General features: G+C 36.3%; 2 protein-coding genes across 2 annotated transcripts in view; both read right to left on the bottom strand.

Annotated features, from left to right (window-relative positions):
- Positions 1 to 7,248, bottom strand: part of LOC110451520 (trypsin-1-like) — a 30,685-nt gene extending 23,437 nt beyond the window's left edge. The window contains exon 1 of the mRNA XM_021499588.1: positions 7,142 to 7,248. Within this exon, the coding sequence (XP_021355263.1) occupies positions 7,142 to 7,184 (43 nt within the window). The 5' untranslated portion in view covers positions 7,185 to 7,248. The remainder of the gene's footprint in view (positions 1 to 7,141) is intronic.
- An 8,851-nt stretch (positions 7,249 to 16,099) lies between these two features.
- LOC110451523 overlaps positions 16,100 to 25,103 on the bottom strand; it is a 29,308-nt gene continuing 20,304 nt past the window's right edge. Inside the window, exon 3 of the mRNA XM_021499592.1 lies at positions 16,100 to 16,861. Coding sequence (XP_021355267.1) covers positions 16,656 to 16,861 — 206 coding nt within the window. The 3' untranslated portion in view covers positions 16,100 to 16,655. The remainder of the gene's footprint in view (positions 16,862 to 25,103) is intronic.

Genomic DNA, 25,103 nt, shown 5'->3' with positions numbered 1-25,103 from the left:
CCTGGTCCCCTACCCTGGTCCCCTATCCTGGTCCCCTACCCTGGTCCCCTATCCTGGTCCCCTACCCTGGCCCCCTATCCTGCAGAATTGGAATGATTTCTTTCTTGTCTTCTATACATTTTGAGGGTAAATTAAAGAAACCAAGAATATACAGGTGTACCTGCAGTATCCCACTGCCTATTTATCGTAAACGGTGACTCATGTGGGACACCCTGCATATTCTACTATTTCTTTGTGTCGTGCATCAGGGTAATATTTCTTTTTCATTTCGACCTTTTTAAAATAGTTATGGCTCTTTGTTAAAAATCTTTATTCGGACAACTCTTCCTTAACTTCTAGAACGATTTCAGCAAAACCGGTTCATCAGGGCTAACAAGATTTGGTTTGCAAGTATGTTTTGGCATTGGGAGGCAGTACATGAAGTATGTCAGTGACCTATATAATAAAGAAATCATTACTGGTGGGATATTATGGATTGCTTGGCAATGATTTGCTTTAGTAAGCCTTTAGCTTACAGTTCTAGTTACCCATTGACATATTATCTTATCTTATCAGTTAGCTGACCTAGCTGTTATTTTCCCTTGCTATTAGCCTCCAACCTATTAGCCCCCTACCCACAAGCCCTTAATTCATTTATCCCATATCAGTAAGCCTCCAATAATCGTAAATATCGTATATATAATCATTGGGGTTGACATTCTAACCGAAAGTCAGAGCACCTAACAACAGCGAATGATAATTTGTGATAATGAGTAACTAAACACGTTTTCTGTGTTTATAACGATACAGATTGTTAAATTTAGTCAATAGTCCATTCGCTTAGTATTATTGTTGACCAAAGATGACATTTATCGTTCTAGTCCTATCCGGATATGCACAACCGCCTACGCACAATTACTATCTCCACAGGATAACTTTCCGGAATCCGCTACTCGGCATACCGTTTTTTTTGCATATCTGGCCCGAGTGTCAATAGCCACTCCGTTTATAAAATAATATTCTAATCTTTTTAACGTTTCGCCAATGATTTGCAAATTTAAAGTATCAAACCCGTTAACGAACATTCTGATGAAAACCAGACATTCTAAGCTTCTGTATATTAGATTCCCGCTATTTCCCCGTTATTTATTACTTTTGAAACCAGAGTTCCATGGTCACGTGAGCTACCAAGCCACGCCTGATTGTATTAGGGCTTTGTTCTGTTCAAAAATTGCCCGTCGCATAATTAACAATGGCAAAGTATATAAAGCAATCTGTGTATGATAGAGATGCGAACGACTTGCAAATACCAGCCATACATATGTAATAACACATTTCATTCATTGTAAAACAGAGAGGATATACTGTATCTTTAACAATAAAAATCAAAGATTGTAAAAGTGCTTGTAAATTAGATTCTCTTATTTTACAAGTACATTTCTTTCTTTTCCTATTTCTTATTTAGGTTAGTATCCGTAAAGGACCGAGATACATTTTATCATCAATATTAATCAATATGACTACTAAAGGTCAGTGTATAAATAAAAATACGTCAAAGACTAAATCGAACATTAATATCGATTATTATCACATAACTTTCACATCTTATAAGGAAACCTTGTTATACTAAACGTTAATAGTTATGTCACAAAAGATGCATGACAATAATGTCATTAAAATCGATCAATATGACAAAATATCTTTAAAAAATGGTAAGTTATCTCTTAGATCAAAAGATGGGCCACCAAAGGTCGTAGATGAAGTCAATATCGATAAATATTACGTACTCTTTATTCGTACATGTAGACAGTGTGGTATAATTATCTAATACCTATTTATACATTTCGTATACACTCGTACTAAATTTATCGTGCCGAAATCGGTCGGAAAACTGCGGTTGAAATTAAAGTCATAAAATTTCATCAATATTTTCAGTTTACATCGACTTAAATTTATGTTTAGTATAAGCGTGCTTTTTCCTACTGCTCCTTATCTCATGCGCAGGGTTGGAGTCATGAGTGGCGACTATATGTTCGAAACGGTCAGAGGTCATCCTTACACAATACCACGTGTTCCACCGGGTATTACAATTGATGAAGATCGATTACGTCACCTGGTATGCTAAACGACTTTATCATTCGAGAGACATGAGAAACAGACATGGGAAACACATTCGAGGCTATTTAGAAAAGTTAAATGTAAAACTTGTTAGAAACTAAAGTAAGTACTTGATTGAAGCAACTGTTGAGAGAAGTCGTATATCATGAATATATAAGCTGTATCAACGTCTTGCTATAATTGGGCTTGCGATCTATGTGGTTTAAAGTGTGCAAAAAAAAGGTCCAAAATTTTGATTCTTCCCCTCCCCCTCTTTCAAATATCCTAGAAACGCCCCGGTGTATGTATGTATGAGTGTGTGTGTGCGCGCGTGCGTGCGTGTACAGTCAATACTAATAAGTCTTGAATAATGTATTTTATCTGCTGAGTTTTCAAACAGTACGTCTTTTATCAGCAGAGATATGCAAACTATGACGAGTAGCACGTGTGTATATATCACATTTTCTGTTGTTCCTTTTTTCTTTTTTTTTGGTTTTGATTGTCTTTTCTTACATTGTTTCAAACTGCTGGATTGCACATTTCAAAGTTGTTATTGTTCCCGTTCGCCTTTCACTATGTTGTCATTCGTTCTCGTTTGAGAATGGGTAGAGATGTTTTGAGTCATAGAGTGGGGATCGGAACTTTTTACTCGAAAGTCTACGGCAGATGTTTAATCAAATCTATTTGTATTTTCAGTGTAGATCCAGGTAAAATTTACAACCAGTTTTGGTTACCGTTGAGTTCGCTTTAAAACGCAAACACTCCCTTGTCCTGTTCGTGAATTCTGCAGTACTTAATATTGAGTTTTCTTTAATATAACTTTCTCTTTTTCTCACTCACATGTATATCGAATCTAACCCAGGTCCAAACGAGTTGTCTATTTTTCATTTAAATGTCCGAAGTGTTCGAAATAAAATTCCGTTATATTGAAGTTGTTGCTCACGATTACGATATTATCTGCTTAACCGAAACTTATTTTGACGAGCATTTTCTCCTGATGATCTAGGTATAGAAGGTTTCCATACACCTTTCAGGTTAGATAGAAATTTTGCAGGTGGTGGGATTCTTGTGTATGTATTAGAAAGTCTTAAGGTAAAACGTTTATTTGATCTAGAATATCCCGATGATGAAGTACTATGGATCAGTGTCGAGCCACCTCAGCCCAGTATTTCGATTTGTACAATATATAGACAGGAAAATGCCGCAAGTCCTTTCTGGGATAACCTACGTGAAACTATAGATCGAGCTTTCGATATTTCTCCAAATCTATTAATAAATGGTGACTTAAATGTAGATATTCTCAGATTTACTCCAAAGCATATTTTGTCTGACATAATTTCGACATACACTTTTACAAATGTTATTTCGGAACCAATTTGATTTGGCCCAGGTAGACAAAGCCTTTGCGATCGTGATCCAATCCTTGTATCTGACTCGTTGAATAGCAATGATGGATCTGTAGTAAATGTAGACAGAAATATAAGTGATCATGACGGTAGTCTTGTTTATATTGAAATACCTTTTAATACGAAACCTGTTTTTAAGAGACACATTTGGCTTTACAAGCTAGCCGATTTTAGTAAATTTCACCAACTTATATCAAATCATGATTGGGAGGGTGATAAAAACAGATGTATGTCAATGCTTACTTTTGATACATCTGAAAATCTAATAAAATTGCTGTACTTAAAAAGGCAGATAAAGAACAATTTCCCCCCCCCGCTTGTCTTTAACCCCCCCCCCCCCCTTCGATTCTTTTCGAACCCCAGTTCTTTATGTTTGGTTAAGATACTTATCAAAACAATTTTGTAAGATTCTTGAAGACAGAATTGTTGACATAATTGAGCCAATAAATAACAAGATCACAGTGACCTACTTGTCAACTATGTGCTACTTTTTTCGGCAATTTTTCATATTTGCTACTTTAGTGTTACACAATATACCAAAATGATGGTTGGAGAAGTTAACTGCATTTAATCAAAAAGTACCATCTTTTTACAGTTTTGGAGAAAGAAAATTTAATATTTTGCATATAAATTATTACCTATTTTGAGTAAATCTGACTGAGAACTCTGAATATACTTGTGGAAACCATTGTGAAAATAAGACAAGAATTGCCGTCAAGACAGGACCATGTAAATTATAGTTTGACGTGCGGAGAAATATGACAACACCAGATAAAACATTGTTCACAAAATAAGTTTGACGTGACGAGATATATGACAACATCAGGTAAACTTTTGTTAACATAACACGTTTGATGGGCCGAGATAAGTGACAACACCTGGTAAAATAAGATAATATGTATGACAGGCCGATATATATAACAACACCAGATAATTCACATAGTGTGTTTGACAGGCCGAAATATGTGACACCACCAGATAAAATATTGTTAAGATTATAAATGATAATAATAAAATCATTTTTATTAAAGTGTCACATATTAATTCACAGTAAAACAAATACAATATAAAAACCATTAACAGGAATTAATATCCTGCCAAAATCTGACCTACGAGACACTATTAAAACACATGATACATATAATTTCATCGTAAAAAAAATCCTATAATGAAAACATCTCCATAGTATCCCATACTATTAAAATTTAAAAAATATTAAATAATTTATTAATAATAATAGAAAGAGAACAAATACTTTTAAATTACATGATTATCAAGTTAATTAGTAGTTTCTAATGATGCACTATAGATACTATTCACCTAGTAGAAATCACGTACTGTGTGAAATAGATGATACATGTACCACTGCATTATATGTCCTTTGCGCCTATTGTAATATAAAAGTTGAAAGTTGACTCTGGATGCTATTACAGTTCATTATAGTGATGAATTTTTGTTCCTCGTCTAACATTGCGAAGTCTGGAATTTTTCCCATGGCCATGGAAAAAAGATCAAACCTAATATCACCAGATTGTGGACATTTCACGAGGAGGTGTCTCTCATCTTCTATTTCCTGACTATCACATAGTTTACACAGTCTTTCCACTAATGGTAAAGGCTGTCTGGTGTACCTGTTGGTCTCGACTGCCAGGGGTAAGTTTCCATTGCGAAATTATGAAACTATACGCCTATGTGCTCTGTGCATATTTTGACAAACATTTGGTTCCACTTCAGGAGTGTTTGTATAAGTTCTATATGTCCTAAGTTAATAACCGTTCGTCATAATTCTCGTGTCATTAAATAGTTGATTCCTCCATTCCTTCGCATCTAGGTTTTTAATTGTATAGCTAAATGTTTTGTAGCACACTTGTATGCTAATATCTGATCATTGAGTATAGGATGACCATCAATGGAATCAATAAATTTATATACACTTGAACACCATCCTTTCCTCCTCCTGGATGACAATTTCATAATTTAAGATACTGTTTGACGGGCGAGATATGCGACAACACCAGGTAAAATACTATTCATATAATATGTTCGACGGGCCGAGATGTAAGACAACACCTGATAAAATATTGTTCACATAAGTTTGATGTGTTAAGATATTGACACCATCAGACAATGACTGTAATAGATTTCAGAACGCGTAATGCTCTGGTGCTTAGTTACTACATATTGTAAAGGTAAATAACTGTATAAACACTCTACTCATTCCCACATAACAAAGCCTCACAATTGACTATTGAAGAAACGTTTTTTCAAAAGTCCATTAGAGTATAATACGTCTGAAAATGACATTTCAACATTGCGATCTTTATAAATTAGCTGGTAAGCTAGAACATGTTCATAGAAGTAAACAGATTCAAATGCCTGTTTAAGACATTTCAAAATCAATTCTACTTATTTCCTTGTTCATAAAAAGTTTTTTTTTTAAATCAACAAGATATATAGAGGATAGCTAACACTATTGAGTGTATTCAGTAATAACAGATATATTACACGAGTGAGGCTAACATTTTGACATCTTTCACGAGTGCGCAGCACGAGTGAATGATATCAAGTATTAGCCACGAGTGTGAAATATATTTGGTTTACTGAAGACACTGTTGGATATTATTTTTATGACATGTTTTACGAAAACCTACCCCGGAACGGGAAACAACACATAAAGCTGACAATATTTGATCTGGATCCGTTTACCAATAGCCTGTTTAGCCAACCCTACACGACAAAATATAGTCCTTACTGCAAATATTTTAATAAAATGTAAAACTCATAATAAAATTCCTTCAATACTTTATCTAAGTAAAGTAGGTACTTAACTTTATTTTTTCAATAAGGCATGCCAAATTACTAACATAATGTAATTATTTAAAATATGGTCCCGTCATCAACCCAGATCACTTCACATTGTTGATAAGCGTCGAATCTAAAATGCAGAGTATTGTGTCACTACTTACCTGTTAGTCTAATATCAACACCACCTATATGTAAGTCATACTTTATCACTATCACTGTCAGAGATGACCCTAGTTATCTTGTACTTTCTGCCAATCGCTTAGCCTAACTTAAAATTACGCGCTGACACCGTGTTTCATTTACTATGAGTTTCCTCTGACCAAACAGATAGAAATGATGACCTGCATAGTCTGCTGGCTTCCTTAAAATTAAAGTTAACTATGGAATTAAATGTCGTTTTCTCTCCCCCCCCCCCCCCCCCCCCCCCCGAGAAAAGTTCCCCAATGATAGGTAACAGATCTGACATTTCTTGGCAGTAAAACGGGCCGATTTTCATAAAGAGTCTGAATAAGCTAACCAGCCTTTGACCAGATGGGCAGCTTGCAATTTTTCCAATTATAGTTATAAATCAGTGTTTTGATTGGTCGAATCAGAAAAAGTGATATTTTCCACTTTTACAGAATGAATAATTTTTCAATATTTCACTGGTAAAAATGTAGATATGAGTGAGAAAACCAATCACCAAGGTAGCCCAATACAGAAAAACAAAAATGATGTTAACAGTTAAATCACACAATTACATCAGATAACGTCAAACTATTTCTTAATCTGGACGATTGCTTTGTCAACAAAATATGGTAAACACGGTTTGTGACCGAATCTGAGACGTCGCAAGGAGTCAATCAAATACATACCAAACACTGCCACAACGCATGCGAGAAGAATAGGAACGAACATCTTTGCCGCAGTCTAAGAAAACAAAAGTCACGAAACAAGACGGTCTCTTTTATAAGAGAGATAAGCATGTCGGCCTGAACTAGCCTGCTGTTCGCGTCTCCTTATCACCTAAAGCGTGATTAATTCACAGGCAACTAGATTTAAAGGAGCGTTAGATACCGATTGTATAGCATTGCTTGCATTGATTGACCTGCTTTTATATTATTCGGATTTGTTTTTCAATATTCATTAAAGGAATTTACAATAATAACGTACGGCAGTCCTGTAATTCTACTATACTAAATGCTTACTGCTGGGATTGTTCCAACTATTTTCAATCATGCTTTTAACAAATCATTAGATCTTGTGAAACGATTCTGTCATGGTGAATTGAAGACTGGGAATAATAAACACACCAATGAAAGCTGAGACAGGGTTTTAATCTGGATTTTCTCAACATTAATGAAGCGAAGCTTATACCGTTCAGGAATATGTCGTTCAAAATCACTTTCAGTGCGAAGCAAAACCAAAACATAATTAACATTCCGTATGTTTTTTTGTACATTATATTTCATTTATAAATTTGGTGTTGAAACATGGATTATTATACAACGTCATTTTGTCAATTGCTGTCAGAGTGTTATTCAGTAAGACAATTATAGCAAAAGTGACGATGGAATAAGGTATAATGAATTGTAAAGGTGTATCTGTAAGTGCACAACCTTACCTCCATAACACGAGCTCGCACTTAAATCTATGACGGCGGTGGATCTGCTTTCGTTTCTACTGTTGATACCCTAACGCGAATGAAGACGTGTGCTCATTCTAGGTAAAAATGAGCTATGTCAGTGCTGTCGACCAGGAAAAGTTCTATTTAAAGACGTACACTTTGTACAAGCAAACATACACGTTGTTGACGTACAGCCCTATGGAAAGATCCCCTTTAATTATTTTTTTTATGTATTTTAGGACTGCGAAACAAATTCTATCAACTTATAATAACCACTCTTGTTGGCCCTGATGGTAGCGCGTAGGGCGTGTTACTATGGGGGGCAAATGCAGGTAATCCAATACCTGTTTACGTCCGATCGGAAAATCGAACCCCGGTTATCTTGGTGTAAGGTGAGTATGCTATCCGATGCACCATCCAACCACCCTATTTCACATGAGAAAGAAAGGACAATGTGAAATTTAAAGGCTAGACATAGTGTCTTGTTGGCATTTATCGCCTGAGCGATAACGGCAAAATATACGACTTTGTTCCCACATAGTAGCTGTTTTTTTTGTGTTTTTTTGTTATATTTTCCAAAACTTTATTATATGTCCATTATATATATTAAACCCTACTCCCAAGCTCTGCGCATCAGGCGTATTATTTCGGATGATATCATCTTTGAACGCAGATGTTCAGAGTTAAAGTCCCATCTTCTTGGCAGAGGATACAAATCTACTTTGATAGATCGGGAAATAGACAAAGTGAGGGTACTGGACAGGGCAAGTCTGCTTGTATACAAAGTCAGACCCCAAACACAAAGGGTACCTTGTGTAGTCATGTTCCACCCAGACATGCCGCCACTTCCATCTATCTTGAAAAAGCACTGGCGCATCATCGAATCTTCAGCGAAACTTAGGCAGATCTTTCCAGAGTCTCCTATACTGGTATATCGTAGACCTAAACACATTAGAGATCTTGTGGTAAGCAGCAAGCTACCTACACCTAACCCTGCTGCGGCGAAAGGCTCTTCCAATACCTGTAACACGAAGGTGTGCAAACTGTGTCCATACACTCGCTCCACAGATACATTTCAATGTACAATCAACGGCAAAGTGTATCTTATACTACAAACACTGACATGTACATCAGTCAATGTGGTGTACCTTATTACCTGCAATAAATGCAATTTACAGTACGTGGGCGAGACCTGCACCCAGCTCAATGTCAGAATCAACAAACACCGCTGCTCCATCAAGCAGAACAAACCAGACTTCCCTGTGGCAAGGCATTTTAATATGCCTAGCCACAGTTGGAAAGACATGCAGGTTGTTGCCATAGATCATTGCCCTACATGGGATGAAACGAGACGACGTACGAGAGAACGGTTTTGGATCACCAATCTACAAACCCGCTTCCCTCGAGGTATGAACGAACGATAGGCGGTTGCCATCCGCTCGTTTTCCTTCCAGGGGCATTTGACCTAATGATGCATTACTGCACAGTTGGTCTGCTATCTCGCCTGCCTGCTGCTTCATGTCAGTGTGTGTGACCAACAGCCGTTGTTAGATTAATTTTGCAGATTTATACAGTATCTTAGCCATTTCATCTACTTATTCCCCCTGCACTCACTTGTTTGATAATTACATGCATTATTCCTGCAAACCGAATGAGGCGACTAAATGGGGACCCCCTGATGTGACTGTTAGATCCACCGAAGAATTGAGAGGCGACTAATCAGACATTCCGTAGGAAATTGAGATATTTCACATTTACCGGGTCAGATTCACACATGCACATGTTCCAAGATTTTGATATCTCGTCCCTTCTTTCTGGTGCTTATCTCTCGTTGACTCACTTTATGTGATAGTGTATCTAGCGCAAGTATAGGTCCTCTACATCAGCATTCCTTGTCCGCGATGCTCTCAGCTTAATTGCTGCCTTCGGCTGTCTTTAGCCGAGGGGGCTATTGGTTTTATATAATAGCTGTATTTTCAAGTATAGTATATCAGTTCTATCTTCTTGTAATATGATGTATATGTACATGCAACCGTTCTGTTTCACTGTGTCTTGAAAAAGGAGCGGATCGCTCCGAACATTTGACAACCTAAACTTGTCCACACTGCTGGAATTACTTCTTTGCCCCCTATATATATAGAGAGAGATATATATACATACAATGTACATGGGCGTCTAGAATCGCCTTTAAATAATGTACATACTGTTCAAAATATTCGATCACGTATCAGTATTCGTCATACATATATATTAACAAATAAGTATACAATTCATATTTTTGATAAACTTCCGGATATTCTTGTCCGTACTCTATTCTAATTATAATTACAATCTGATTTCCGGTTTGAGTAACGATGGTGAACAGACTTCGCACAAACGTTATTATATGGTACAGTAAATACTAGTATATGTAATGCTTCGTATGGTATAACATCATCCAATTCAGTGAATTAAAGTGGCATGTTAGCGTTATAGTGTTGTGTCTAGAGGATATGTTGATGATAGTCAGAGTATAATGTATTAAAAAAAATTCCGACACCCCCCCCAAAAAAAAACCCCCCAGGCTTTAATATGTCTAGGTGCTAGTTAATATACCTTGCAATACTTTGTAGTTATGAATTAGAATACGTGTAGATTTCGTATCTCCTATTGAATTTGATTTTATAAATAATTTTAAATTTTCTAATAAGATATGTTTAAACATTTTAAATGTAGATACTGGTATCTGTCTCTTGTTTTGATATTTGATTATATTTCTTGTCTTCCAGATAACGCATTTCATTGTATAGACAACAGTGTTTGTTGGTGCTATGTTTGTATCTGAACATTCTCCTAACAATATTATTTCTTTGTTCAAAGTAATCAATAGTCCAGGTATTTTATTTATAACATTATTCTGTATGCGTTGTACCACTTGAGTAACAAAGTTAAAATGAAAAAATAGGTGGCTCAATGTTTCTAATTCAATATTACACATATGACATATACCGTTTGATCAGTTCATAACATGGAGTTTATATTCATTATAAATTAATTTATGAACACATTTCCAATGGAGTTCCCTTATTTTTGTTTCTGTTGCAATCAGTTTACATTTATTATTTCCCCATATTTTCTCCCAATTAAATGTTTTTTGAAGTTCATCTTCACACTTTATTTCTGTTTAAGGTCTTGTTTTGTCATTTTTAAGTCTCTACTATTCATAATTTTTGTTCCCTTACATAATGGCAAAATTATTTCAAATTTATTATTTATGAAGAGGTCCACCCGAGTTTAATTTGGTCCAAATGAGTAAAATGGTAAGAAGGCGACCTTATGTAAAATTAAAACCTGTCACCTGTCACACTGAACCCACCCCCATTTCGCCAAACCCCCTTTTTTCAATGTATTTGCTCTCGAACAACATTAAAACCTATTGTCTAATTCCTCTAAATACGAGAAAATAACATGATTTTTCTTCTGTAAATAGGGGGAACTGTAACAATTTGTGGTATGTGAACCATGATATTTGTGGCCAGGTACATGTACATGCATGGCACGGTAGAATAGTGGTAGGACGCCGGGCTCGTGGTCGAATGGTTGCGGGTTCAAGTCACGTCACGGCACTGTGTTGTATTTTTGAAATGGATAATTTAATCTTTTTGTTACAGTCTTCTCAGCTGTAAATGATTACGTGGTTGGGCAGTGCTAGAATTGTTGAATTCTAGCTGTGAGCGCCAAAATGGCAGCACTGGCTATGCTCCCCAGGGAGTTCAGAAAGATATTGGCTTGTTGCAAAGTCCCTATAACCACAGATAACAATTTGGTAACCGCTTTGAGACGACCTACGAACTAGGTTGTGATAAAGCGGCATATAAGAACCTCGAATTATCTGTTATGTGAAAAGGGAAAATTGCAACAAGCTGGGCAAAGTGGTTATCGGATGTCTTCTGTGAACCGTGAAGAAAATCTTTTTCAGCTTTGTCATAAAAATTGTGAGAGATGTGATTATATACGTTGTACGTTGACTGCCATGTTAAGTATACTCTATTGGGGTCGTCTACCACAGTGTATTATGGCACTGAAAGCCCTTTATAAAACACTAGATGTTTTGACTGTTCCCTAATTAGTTCATCTGCCACATGTGGTTAGATTGTCGTATTAACGGTAACTACATTGTAACTATTGAAAAACTGTTTGTTTCCGGCACGACTAAAGTTTTAATAACCATTTATGAAAAGGAAACCTTACCTTGCGGTACTTTAATGAGAAATAGCAAAGATAAACTGAACATAGTATTATCAACGACAGTGTTCTGAGTGAAACGTTTCAGCGAGGCTTGGCAGTAGCTGGTCTAGTCTACGGATGTTTCCTGGCCCAACTGCGCTACAGGTATATGTAAACGGAGTTACATGGATATTGCTAGAAAAACACAGTCCAGTCGGGACAGGGATCTAAAAGTAACCAAAACGAAAAGTAAGGCATGTTTTTTTTCTGCGTTTCTTATCCTTTTTCTTTCTCTTTTCCCTGTTTTATGTCACTGCAAGGTTCAGGGCATCGTTTGATACAATTGGGGTGGTATGGAGGACTTCTGTAACGGTCCCCGTTACAATCACAACCAAAACTAACACGGCATACCTTGAGGATTTTGTTTGGTAGACGTTGCATGCCTTTGTTGATTACCCTCAGTGTTTTGTTCACTCGTGTATATTTAAGGATCGACCTTCATTTTGATGGTGTATACGGTAGTTTGAAGCAGTTGGCAACGACCATATTCTATGGTGCGCGTTAGCACTTACCGCAGCATAGAATATGTTCGTTGCCAACTGCGTTCATACTACCGTATTGCCGTCAAAATGGATGTTAATCCTTATGTTTACATCCAAAAAAGGTTTAAATGCTACAATACAGGACAGTCGAAGCGGGTTGCTATGATGGTAACTACGGTAGCCGTGGTTGCTCGGATAATATAGTTCCAGTGAATCTACATCGATACATGGAAAAATTTAGAAATCCACAGTGAACAACACCACTGTATTTCTGCCTTTTATAGCTTATTCATTTCAAATTAAGTAATATGAGAAGTCCATCGAAAATTTTATTCGTTTACAACGGTCTTCATGTAGGCGTATATTTGACACACTGCTCATGAAGTGACGTTGTCAAATGTTTCAGAACGTAGCCTCAATTGTTTACGTTACCGTCAAAGATATTTGAAAGTACATCCATGGAATAAGACTCTCGTCAACATCCCTTTGTTGTATAGTTAGACATAATGGATCCCCAATCTGTTCCATGTATTTAGATGGTGAAGGAACCAAGCAATGCTTGTCATCGGACTGTTTTCTCGCTGAAGCATGAATAGCGCAATTTTTGAAACAAGTACATGTATTGGTCAGCCGAGCCTTTTTTCACTGCGTATAAGCTATACGCAGTCAGCTTTTGCTAAGCTGAAGAAGGGAGAGATGTAAATATTTACATTTGCAATGCAAAGCCACTATATGAACCAAGTAAATTTCGTTTTAGGTTATAAAACCGAAAGGAGAAGTATTAACGTATCATACTCATACTTTCAGTTTAAGACTGAATGGAATTTAAATTTCCTGCAGTTCGTAGAATAGCAGTAAATAGTTGTCCTATAGGTACGTGACACTTGTATAGGTTGAGAAGCACGTGCGGCTTAAGGCCGAGCAGCTAATTGCATAGTTTGTTGTTTATTATACTGAGTAAAAAAAAATATAAAGGACTTTTAAGTAAAACTAATAATAATAATAACTGGAGGTTCTTATATACCGCTTCATCACAACCTAGTTCGTAGGTCGTCTCAAAGCGGTTTACAAATTATTATCCGTGGTTATAGGGCCTTTGCAACCAACCAACATCTTTCTCAACTCCCTTGGGAGCATACAGTCGGTGCTGCCATTTCGGCACTCACAGCTAGCATTCAACAATTCTAGCACTGCCCAACCACGTACTCATTTACAGCTTAGTAGACTGGAACAAGCGGAGTAAAGTATCTTGCTCAAATATACAACACAGTTCCGTGCCGTGGCTTGAACCCGCAACCCTTCGGTCACGAGCCCGGCGTCCTACCACTAGACTACCGTGCCTCTTACTAGCTCACGTTCCGGTACGTCCGTTACCCTCTTCCTTTAAAATGAAATGTTGCTATCTGTGTCACTAGGTTCTAGTAACACAACCAGAGAAACAAATATCTGTCTTTCCAGCTTTTACACTGAAATTTGCGAACTCAACATTCAAATATTTCTTCAATATCAACAAATAACGGGACGACATGCTTTCCGCGACGACCGCATTACTCAATTTTCGAATGTAGCCGACATGCCTCCGTGGTGAGACGTCATTAACAAACAACGTCTATAATCATAAAATTACGCGATAAAGTCATGTTTTGAATATTCTTTTCTCCCACAGCCGCTGTAGATTTCCTCACTCATGACTCATTGGATAAACTTGCTAGGAATTGGTAAATATTTTTGGTTACCCGTAACACCCTGGACGTGATTTCGTTTGTCAATCTTTGATTTACACGTCACGTAACACTGTTTTTTGGCGTCATTTTCCATTGTGACGTCATACTTCATGGTCATTTTCCCCCAATCGGAAACACGCATGATGTATAATCCAGGGAAAAATGTGTTTTTTTCCCCCGAAAAAATACGGACGTTATGGGTGAAACAGGTCCCAAAACTCGTGATGATTAGTTATCACGTACATCTAACTCTCGTAAGTTAATTTTCAAATTGTAAAAGACACTCGGTAAACCTCGTGTCTTTATAAAATTTGAAGATAAACTCATTCGAGTAAGATAAACATGATAATCAATCCTCTCCCGTTGGGGAACCTCTTTTTCTGATCATTACAATACAAAATATATTAAGTGAGAACGAGAACTGATACAAAAAAATACGTTTTACTGTCTACATATGAAAACTTCAGTCACAGGAAAATGTACCTTCAATCGCGGTTCATGTCATGTTCCTGTAATGCAGTTGGCATTCATATTGCATATGAACCGCATCTGGAAGCAGTTTAATGCCTTTATCCTTAGTGAGATTATTGACACGCGTTGTATAGGTTTATTGGTTTTGTTCTAACACACATTGTTTACCTGCAATGTGTTGTTTGACACATTATAAACTTTCATATCTGTTAGTGCCTTTTATAACAAAATAAAAAACCGGAATGCATAGTGAGTTTGATGTTTTGTTTGACACGTGTTGTATACATTTAATGTTTTGTTTGACACGTGTTGTTTAGCTGTAATGATTTATTTGACACAATTTGTATAGATTTCGTGGTGGTTATTTTATTATACATATTGAACATCTTTAGTGGTTTGTTGACACGTGTTGTCTACCTTTACCTTGTGTTTGACATTTGTTGTCGGCCTCTCACGATTTGTTTGACACGTGTTGGCTACCTGTTATATTTTATTTGACACAATTTGTATAGATTTCGTGGTGGTTATTTTATTATACATATTGAACATCTTTAGTGGTTTGTTTACACGTGTTGTCTACCTTTACCTTGTTTTTGACACTTGTTGTCGGCCTTTCACGTTTTGTTGACACGTGTTGTTTACCTTTACCTTGTGTTTGACACTTGTTGTCGGCATTTCACGTTTTGTTGATACGTATTGTCTACCTTTACCTTGTGTTTGACATTTGTTGTCGGCCTCTCACGATTTGTTTGACACGTGTTGTCTACCTGTTATATTTTATTTGACACAATTTGTATAGATTTAGTGGGTTTAAAAAAAATACTTACTGAACATCTTTAGTGTTTTGTTTGTTACATGTTGTTAATCTTTAGTGTTTTGTTCGTCACATAATTTTTACGAGACGAATAGACACAACATATTTAATACGTTTAGTGTTTTGTTTGACAAGTTTCGTGTGCCTTAAATTTATGACTATTTTTGTTCCCTTTTACAAAGTGTTTTTTCGACACTTTTGAATATCTCGAGTGTTTGTCATTTGTTGCTACTTTTATTATTTTGTTTGCCACATGCTGTATATATTCAATGTTTTTGTTTGGCAGTTGTTGCTACTTTTACTGTTTCGTTTGACACATATTGTATATATTATGTTTTGTTTGACACGTGTTGTATACTTTTAGTATTATTTGACACGTGTTGTATATTAACATTGGTTTGTCGAACTCATGTTTTATATAAGGACTCGGTACATTTAAATGTGTGAATACATCCAATGCATTTTATTTAAAAGCACTTATGCATTAACTTTGAGAAAACCCATGTACATATAACGTTCTGAGAACATAATCTTGATTACATATCAGCTAATGACAAATTTCTGAATGAAAATGAGATATAATTTTGATGCTCACTAGTCTATCTATAAGTAAATGAGATAACATCAGTTCATATACTGTAGCGCCAATCATCACCAATCTTGACCAGTTTCCTGAAATAAAGATCTTGTGCTGTCAACCACCAGTGTACGGTGGTCATTTATTTATTGCAATGATCAAAGCTCATTTACTCATTTACATATCCTCTATAAATAACAAATGTCCGTTCGGTGATTATCTGAAGCTCATTTACATATTCTCTATAAATAACAAATGTTCGTTCGGTGATCCTCTAGAACATTGTACAATTAATGACTGACAACTGTTCCTGGAAAATGGTCTCATACAAAGGATTCTAGGTACAACCTTCAACAATGATTGTAATTCTCTTGTACATGTACATTCCTTGTCTGTTCGGGAATCATCTGATGTGGTCATCTACTCAGTTACTGCACAAGCCGGTCGTGAATCACATTTTTGATCATCAGCTTCATCACCCTGTATCGCTGTATCAGTGAGAAGTGTTTCGAAGACTCGTAGTTCTGATCGAGTTGGTTGATAATGTCACGGATCACTGAACATTCTCTCCGCATATCCTTAACTTGGGTCCGGAGACTTTCATTTTCTTGCGCGATCTCCTGCTTTGACATATCTGAAATCAAATAAACATCAATGAATGAGAGGGACGAACACTGCATGAATTTAAATTTAAATCGACCATGATTAAAAGGAAATATTGAGTTCTTCGTGCTTATTTCAAAGCTTCAAACAGATCACAACGTCAAAAGTACATCTTCCAAACAATCGTCTATCTAGTTTAACTAACCCAGTTAATCGTAACGTTTTTCAAATGAGTGTAATTATTGCAGATGCTCGTATTTGACGACCATGATAACCACCCAGCAGGGGTCGTGACACTGTTTAGACCATAGCGGTCATGGTATTGCAGGGAAATAGCATATTTGTATCGAAATGTCATTCTCTGTATGTTCATAGTCTTTATCAATGCCACCTTTAAACATTTCAATTAACAAAAATGTTTCCGATCTTTTAATAGCATACATTTTGTATGTTACAAATACGTATTCTTGTCAAAAAATTGTCACGTGACGCATTCCTCTTCATTTCACAGAAAAGCTGCACGTTTTCTTCGTTTCTTACATCGCGTCGAGTTGTTCCTTTTTGCCTGTTTAAAATATATATATTTTGAAAGGATTTTATATTTAAATGTAGTAGAAATTATGAGAACCAATGACGATGCAACGTGTCACCTGTTTAAGCCTCACCCATCAACCTGAGCAAGTTGAGCGAGTTTTTTGCAATGCTGATGGACATCAACAACTTGACACAACTCGACTTGATGAAATACCCTCTCCAATTCCAAACAGAAAATACAAGAAATGTATCTTTGTACATTAAAGTTACGCCGGAAGAGAAAAGGGTTCGTTGATGACGAGATATTCTACACTACTATTAAATTACTAACAGATTACCATGTGCAGTTTGTAAACCGAAAGTACATATTGTGTGTATAGTTCACATGTAGTATATGTATTATAAATGGGACGGCTATGGACATTTCATCCGGATTTTATGACTATCATATTTGACAACTTACATGTATATAACTTGTCCTAAAGATAGATAGAGATAGATAGATATTCTTTATTTCCTCTTACATAAGAGATTATACACATAAAGACACACTTCACATATTACAGAATATCGGAAAACATCTACAGAACAGAGTTCATATCTTCCAAGAGGTGTTTTATATTGGTGGCTACTGCTAGCATAAGTTGCTCCCATTCGTCATCTGGTAGTGTTACTTTAGTTCGATCTCCAAGAAGGAAGTTTGTTTGGTCGCTTTCTTCCAAAAATGAGAAGTCAGCGTATGAATTCACATTTATATAGTCTACAACTTTCTCTAAAAACATATCTCTACTATGAAATATCACTACTTTTACAAACAACGTCAGTGTTCTCCCAAGTAAATGATAATTTGAGGATATACACTATGTCCCACGTAAACGGTCTATATTTTAAGCTTAGAAGTAACAACGGGCTAGGGCCTCGTGTCGTATGGATCACAGAGTAACGTCGGAGTTCGTGTTTTTCACTCAGTTTTTCTCTCCATTTATTGTAATACCGGTCTGACATAAATTTGTCAATAAAGCGTTTCCATGCGTATTTTGGTATAGTTATCGGGCTAACGATAAAGTCTCTGAATAGACACTGTATTTTAAATTTCATGAATGTTTTGCAAACGTCTGAAATAAATCCTCGTTGGTTTACCGATGAATATCCATACAAAAAACTACTCATCCTAACAATAAAAACGAGTTTCCACATAAAATCCATAGGACGGCTACGGACATTTCATCCGGATTTTATGACTATCATATTTGACAACATACATGTATATAATTTGTCCTAAATATAATTCAAAATTACGTTGGTATACATCTTAAGTATCAAGTACTAGATATATTTGCACCATTAGTGTATATAAAGGTTTTAATGTGCACTGAAAAATATATTATCCGCATGATCAGTTTTACAACAGCAACACTAGACTGTATTTGAACTAACTGTGACGGTGTTTAATCATGTAGAGTATATAAATGTTGAGCGTTTGAATGTAAAATATACAATACATGCACAGATCGTGAACGCATTGATAATTGAAAGTCTATGAAATGTGTCAGTGCATGTATGATAAAGTCCCTTCCGGCGTGATGACATACATGAAAATGCTGATCCCAGGGAACCAAACCTGGCGGAATTTCAATACAATTGAGATAAAATTTTGGATTTTTTTTTGTATCTTTAAAAAGAACGGTATGAGATTTAAACACAATGACAGTCCGACAACTTAATTATTTTATGGACGTAATGGAAACGTATTGTGTACATATATGTATGAAAAATCATAATACCAAATGACACAGCCCCAACACACAAGAACAAGTTATGACCTCAGTATGGATAAGAAAAGATAGCAGTGGGAAACTACATATGTGTGTCAAAAATTGTCGCCAAGGACAGTGAAATAGTGAACAGGTCTCCTAGGAAACAGATCATGGGGTCGACGTTACTAATTACAGCGTGACATATATGTATCAGGCAGATAAGTGGACCGGATACGCAACCTTATTAAGAGTCGTATACAGCTAAAACAAGGTACAACAAGTTAGTGTTGTTGTGGTAGAACGTCGATGGAAGCTTATATGCTTGTAGATAGTGACTATCCTCTTCCCACTTGATACGTTGCAGCAGAATATCAAGCCAGCAACGGAACAAGAAATAACATCTCCTGTGAGCTATTATTGCGATAAACACATATTAAACAATAAAACAATAATACCACATGAAACAAGGGTAGTCACTGATATTTTACGCATGTATAGTTTTAAATCCTTTCACAATGAAAGAACAAGGTATCATATCCCAGTTTTCAAAGTGATAAGGTATCCCCTGCCAACAAAGGCCCCGAGATATAACAGTTTCAGTTCATTAAATGATTACAAGAATAGTGTTGATAAGAAATTAAAATTTAAATAAACAAAAGCAGCATGAAGTACGATTACAGATAAACAATGTAAAACTTAAGTATTCAAAGAAGACATTATTAAAAGTGAACATTTGAATATCATAACTTAAAGTATTTCTAAGCACTAAGGATTAAATCATACAATGCTAATATAACATCTATCCAGAAAACCCTGGCACGCTTGTACATATAACAGACCCGTCCTTAAATGACCATAGCTGTTGATATGACGTTAAACAATGCTAAACCAAACCATGGAACAGACATGTGACACTACAAAAGCAAGCAATAGAAACATATAAAGCACATTGCATATGGTCTGATTACCATACGACCTGTTACACCTAAGTGATCATACGGTACATTGTAACGTTGATAAGTGTTAATATAATGTACTGCTCTGTTGATACGACCTGTTACACCTAACTGATCATACGGTACATTGTCACGTTGATAAGAGGTAATATAATGTACTGCTCTGTTGATAGGACCTGTTACACCTAAGTGATCATGTTAATATAATGTATTGCTCTGTTGATACGACCTGTTACACCTAAGTGATCATACGGTACATTGTAACGTTCATAAGTGTTAATATAATGTACTGCTCTGTTGACACGACCTGTTACACCTAAGTGATCATACGGTTCATTGTAACGTTGATAAGTGTTAATATAATGTGCTTCTCTGTTGATACGACCTGTTACACCTAAGTGATCATACGGTATATTGTAACGTTGATAAGTGTTAATATAATGTGCTTCTCTGTTGATACGACCTGTTACACCTAAGTGATCATACTGTACATTGTAACGTTGATAAGTGTTAATATACTGTACTGCTCTGTTGATACGACCTGTTACACCTAACTGATCATACAGTACATTGTAACGTTGATAAGGGTTAATATAATGTACTGCTCTGTTGATACGACCTGTTCCACCTAAGTGATCATACGGTATATTGTAACGTTGATAAGTGTTAATATAATGTGCTGCTCTGTTGATACGACCTGTTACACCTAACTGATCATACGGTACATTGTCACGTTGATAAGAGGTAATATAATGTACTGCTCTGTTGATAGGACCTGTTACATCTAAGTGATCATACGGTACATTGTAACGGTGATAAGTGTTAATATAATGTACTGCTCTGTTGACACGACCTGTTACACCTAAGTGATCATACGGTATATTGTAACGTTGATAAGTGTTAATATAATGTGCTTCTCTGTTGATACGACCTGTTACACCTAAGTGATCATTCGGTACATTGTAACGTTGATAAGTGTTAATATACTGTACTGCTCTGTTGATACGACCTGTTACACCTAACTGATCATACGGTACATTGTCACGTTGATAAGAGGTAATATAATGTACTGCTCTGTTGATAGGACCTGTTACACCGAAGTGATCATACGGAACATTGTAACGTTGATAAGGGTTAATATAATGTACTGCTCTGTTGATACGACCTGTTCCACCTAAGTGATCATACGGTATATTGTAACGTTGATAAGTGTTAATATAATGTGCTTCTCTGTTGATACGACCTGTTACACCTAAGTGATCATACTGTACATTGTAACGTTGATAAGTGTTAATATACTGTACTGCTCTGTTGATACGACCTGTTACACCTAAGTGATCATACTGTACATTGTAACGTTGATAAGTGTTAATATACTGTACTGCTCTGTTGATACGACCTGTTACACATAAGTGATCATACGGTACATTGTAACGTTGATCAGTGTTAATATAATGTACTGCTCTGTTGATAGGACCTGTTACCCCTAAGTGATCATGTTAATATAATGTATTGCTCTGTTGATACGACCTGTTACACCTAAGTGATCATACTGTACATTGTAACGTTGATAAGTGTTAATATAATGTACTGCTCAAGGTTAGCGTTTCCGATGAAAGAAATCCTTTAAACGTTTCTCTGAACAACCAAACAAACCGAGAGACATTTGCACCTGTTGTACATGGCAGATAGGTTTGGTATGACTTCTAACAGTTACTTTGTACATATATGTAGCTGTCAGTATGAAGAAATCAGAGCTTTTCCATTTTCATATCCATGTCATTTAGGCCTAGTTAAAGATAAATAAGAACATATCATTACCTCATTTTAGATAATTTGGTAACTTTTCCGAACCTTATATTGGATGTTCAAATCTGTTTCTTCCAAATCCGATTTATTCTGATAAGCAATGTAACGATAGCCGTTAGGTATTTGGAGCAATCTTGTTAGGAATTTTCTGTGTCATGACATTAAAGGTATTATGTACGAGATAATGAGAGTACGATAGCCTTAAGCAACTTGCTATACATTTCATGATCAATATTTGTCGCCACTGACTCAGCTGACCACGAGAAATAAAACACATCTACTCGTGCATATTTCCATGGAAATGTAATAATACTCTGTCGTTTTACAGTTACATTACATTATAATATATATGATATGTTACATGGTATGTATAAGAACATTATTTATTATTTAAGGACGTGACCTAATTACAAGGTGCCAAAATCGGACAAAGTTCTAATACAAGGACGTGACCTAATTAGAAGGTGCCAAATCGGGCAAAGTTCTATTACAAGGACATTTATCCAATGTTAAAACTCATACATATTCTATTACACGAATATAATCCAATGTGCCTCCCTGAAAAGTTATATTATAAGGACATTATCCAATGTCCCATTTCAAAAAGATTTTTTTACAAGGACATAATCCAATATACCAACTCGGACAAAGTTCCAATTCACGGGAAGGATCCAATTAGCCATCTTCCACAAAGTTCTATGACACGAATACGATCCAATGCGCCACATCTGAAAAAGTTCTATTAAACGGACATAATCCAATGTGCGAACTCGGACAAAGTTCCTAAAAGCACATGATCCAATGTGCCAACTAGGTTGAAGTTCTATTATCCGGACAAAATCTATTGTGCCAACTCGGACAAAGTTCAGTCATATGGACATGATCCAATGTGCCAACTTGGAAAACGTTTCTTAAACGGAGATGATCCAATGTACCAACTCGGACAAAGTTCCTATTCACGGGAAGGATCCAATAAGGCATCTTCCACGACACGGATACGATCAAATATATTGTGCCAACTTCGACAAAGTTCAATTATATATATATGATCCAATGTGCCAACTCGGACAAAGTTTTCTTCCACTGAGATGATCCAGTGTGCCGTCTCGGACAAAGTTATATAACAAGGCCAGCGCGGGCAACGTTCTTTTATCCGGATGGATCAAATGTGCAAACTCTGACAAAGATATGATCTAAACTGGCATCTCGAACCAAGTTCTATTACAAGCACATGATCCAATGCGCCAGTTCGGATAAACTTCCTTTTCACAGACATGATCTAAAATGCTATTACGAACTAAGTTCTATTACACGGATATCATCCAATTCGCCATCTCGGACAACGTGACCATCACAAAGGAATCTTCTTTTCGCAAAAACCGAAGTGAGTGATGACTCTCTGAATATGAATTCACGCACTTGCGCATTAGCTACAAAGACTGACAAAGCAAACGACAAAACTTAGTACAGTGGTTAACGATCTGATTAAGGCCTGTTCTCATAGGTTCTACATGTTACAGATAACGTGTCGTTGTAGCCGTTAACGCTCATCATGTTGAAGTGTTCCAGTGTCTCACACCTGTCCTAACACATCAAACAAGTTTGATTTAAAAAGTTGAAGCTGAAAGCAAGCTTGTTTGATAAAAATATATGAGGTTATAAGAAAGTCAAGTTTCGCCAAAATCTAGTTCCAATCACGCTGATAAGTTTGTACACTCATTGCAGTTCCATAGTCTTATAGTTAGATCAATGTTGCCAACATTCTCACAAACTTAAACTAATAAGTACTCAATATGCTGTTTCGAAGACACGTTCGTGGCTTTCCTGCATAATTGCTTGCCAGTCGTTGTTCAGATCTTTTAACAGAAAAAAAAAATCTTCTATCTTTTCTGATATTCACTAAAAATAATAAATGGAGCTATCTTATTGTCGCTCGCATGGTCTGGTTTCCACCGATCTTAAGATATACTCCACGTCAAGAACAAAACTGCTAAAAAAAGTATCTCCGAACCACAACCGTTCTGCTCTACATGTACCACTTCACCACACTGTAGGATATATAATTTCGCCTGACTGATGCCTTTTAGGAACTACATGTAGCTCTAGATTTTATCAAAATAATACATTTATTCCGGCTTCAGACATCATTCTTATATAAGAGATAAAGTAGACTTTCAGGAAATGGATATGCTCTTCGGTGTGATACGGAACATGTCTGTTAATTAGTTGGTTTATAGGCACTGAATAGCCATATCGACCTGATCACCCAAGACAAATTAATCATCAGTTCGTTATTTAAGGATTTGGATAGACAATAATTCATCTATCGATGTATGAACCGAAGCGCACATTTTACTGCGATGCGGTTTATGTAAAGAGTGCACAGAGGTTTTCGGTCTATATATATGATAAACAAATTAGTTTTCTGGTCCAATCCATACAATTTAATTTTAAATCGAGAAGGTAAAACTTGTTCAGCTCAAAATATGTTACATTTTTTTATGCACAACAATAAAAAAATGTATGAATTGCGTAATATTTTTGTTAATGTTGATCAATCGAATGTCGTTATGCACTAACTAAGTTTTACCCTTGCAAGTCCGGGCTCACGCTCACTTCCGTTTTCTGCACCCCTGGACTATGTCATGACGAAACCGAAGGCTCTGTAAGCGCCACCTTGTGAATGGTTAGTAGGCACATATACTTTCTCAAATAATGATGCTTTCAATGCCATATCTAGATATTCGCTAGTCTTCGGGATTATTTCCAGATCGTCTATTTTTTAACCGAGTACAATGAGCGAAATTTAAGTGTCAGAAAACATGGATGATGGTTGCAGACAAAAGTTTTAGCTTAACATGTTCTTATCTGTCTTACATGGAATTACAAGGAAATGAAAACCTCTTCGTGTTGATCCTTGACCCCCAAAAGATATGGTTTCACAATATAACCCCTCCTGTATCAAACGGTAATGGATAACCTCGACAGAGCTCAGTGATGCAGAACCCGGTTGCAGTATCACCGACGTTCTGCAAGCTTGAACTATTGTTTATACATTATTTCCCCATACGAACAGTTTTCAGTTGTTGGACAATATACACAGAATCTTTGTGACTGTCTCAGTCTCAGGATCAGCTTTTCGTTTTTCCGTCCAGTCGCGGATGCTCTCAAAAGACCGCTTTGCTCGCTTGCGAATGAAGCCTGCTGAAACAGTGAC

Source organism: Mizuhopecten yessoensis, unplaced genomic scaffold (assembly GCF_002113885.1).
Source record: "Mizuhopecten yessoensis strain PY_sf001 unplaced genomic scaffold, ASM211388v2 scaffold6129, whole genome shotgun sequence".
Taxonomy (NCBI): domain Eukaryota; kingdom Metazoa; phylum Mollusca; class Bivalvia; order Pectinida; family Pectinidae; genus Mizuhopecten; species Mizuhopecten yessoensis.
Note: the sequence above shows the minus strand (reverse complement) of the source record. Positions and strands in the feature narration are given on the sequence as shown.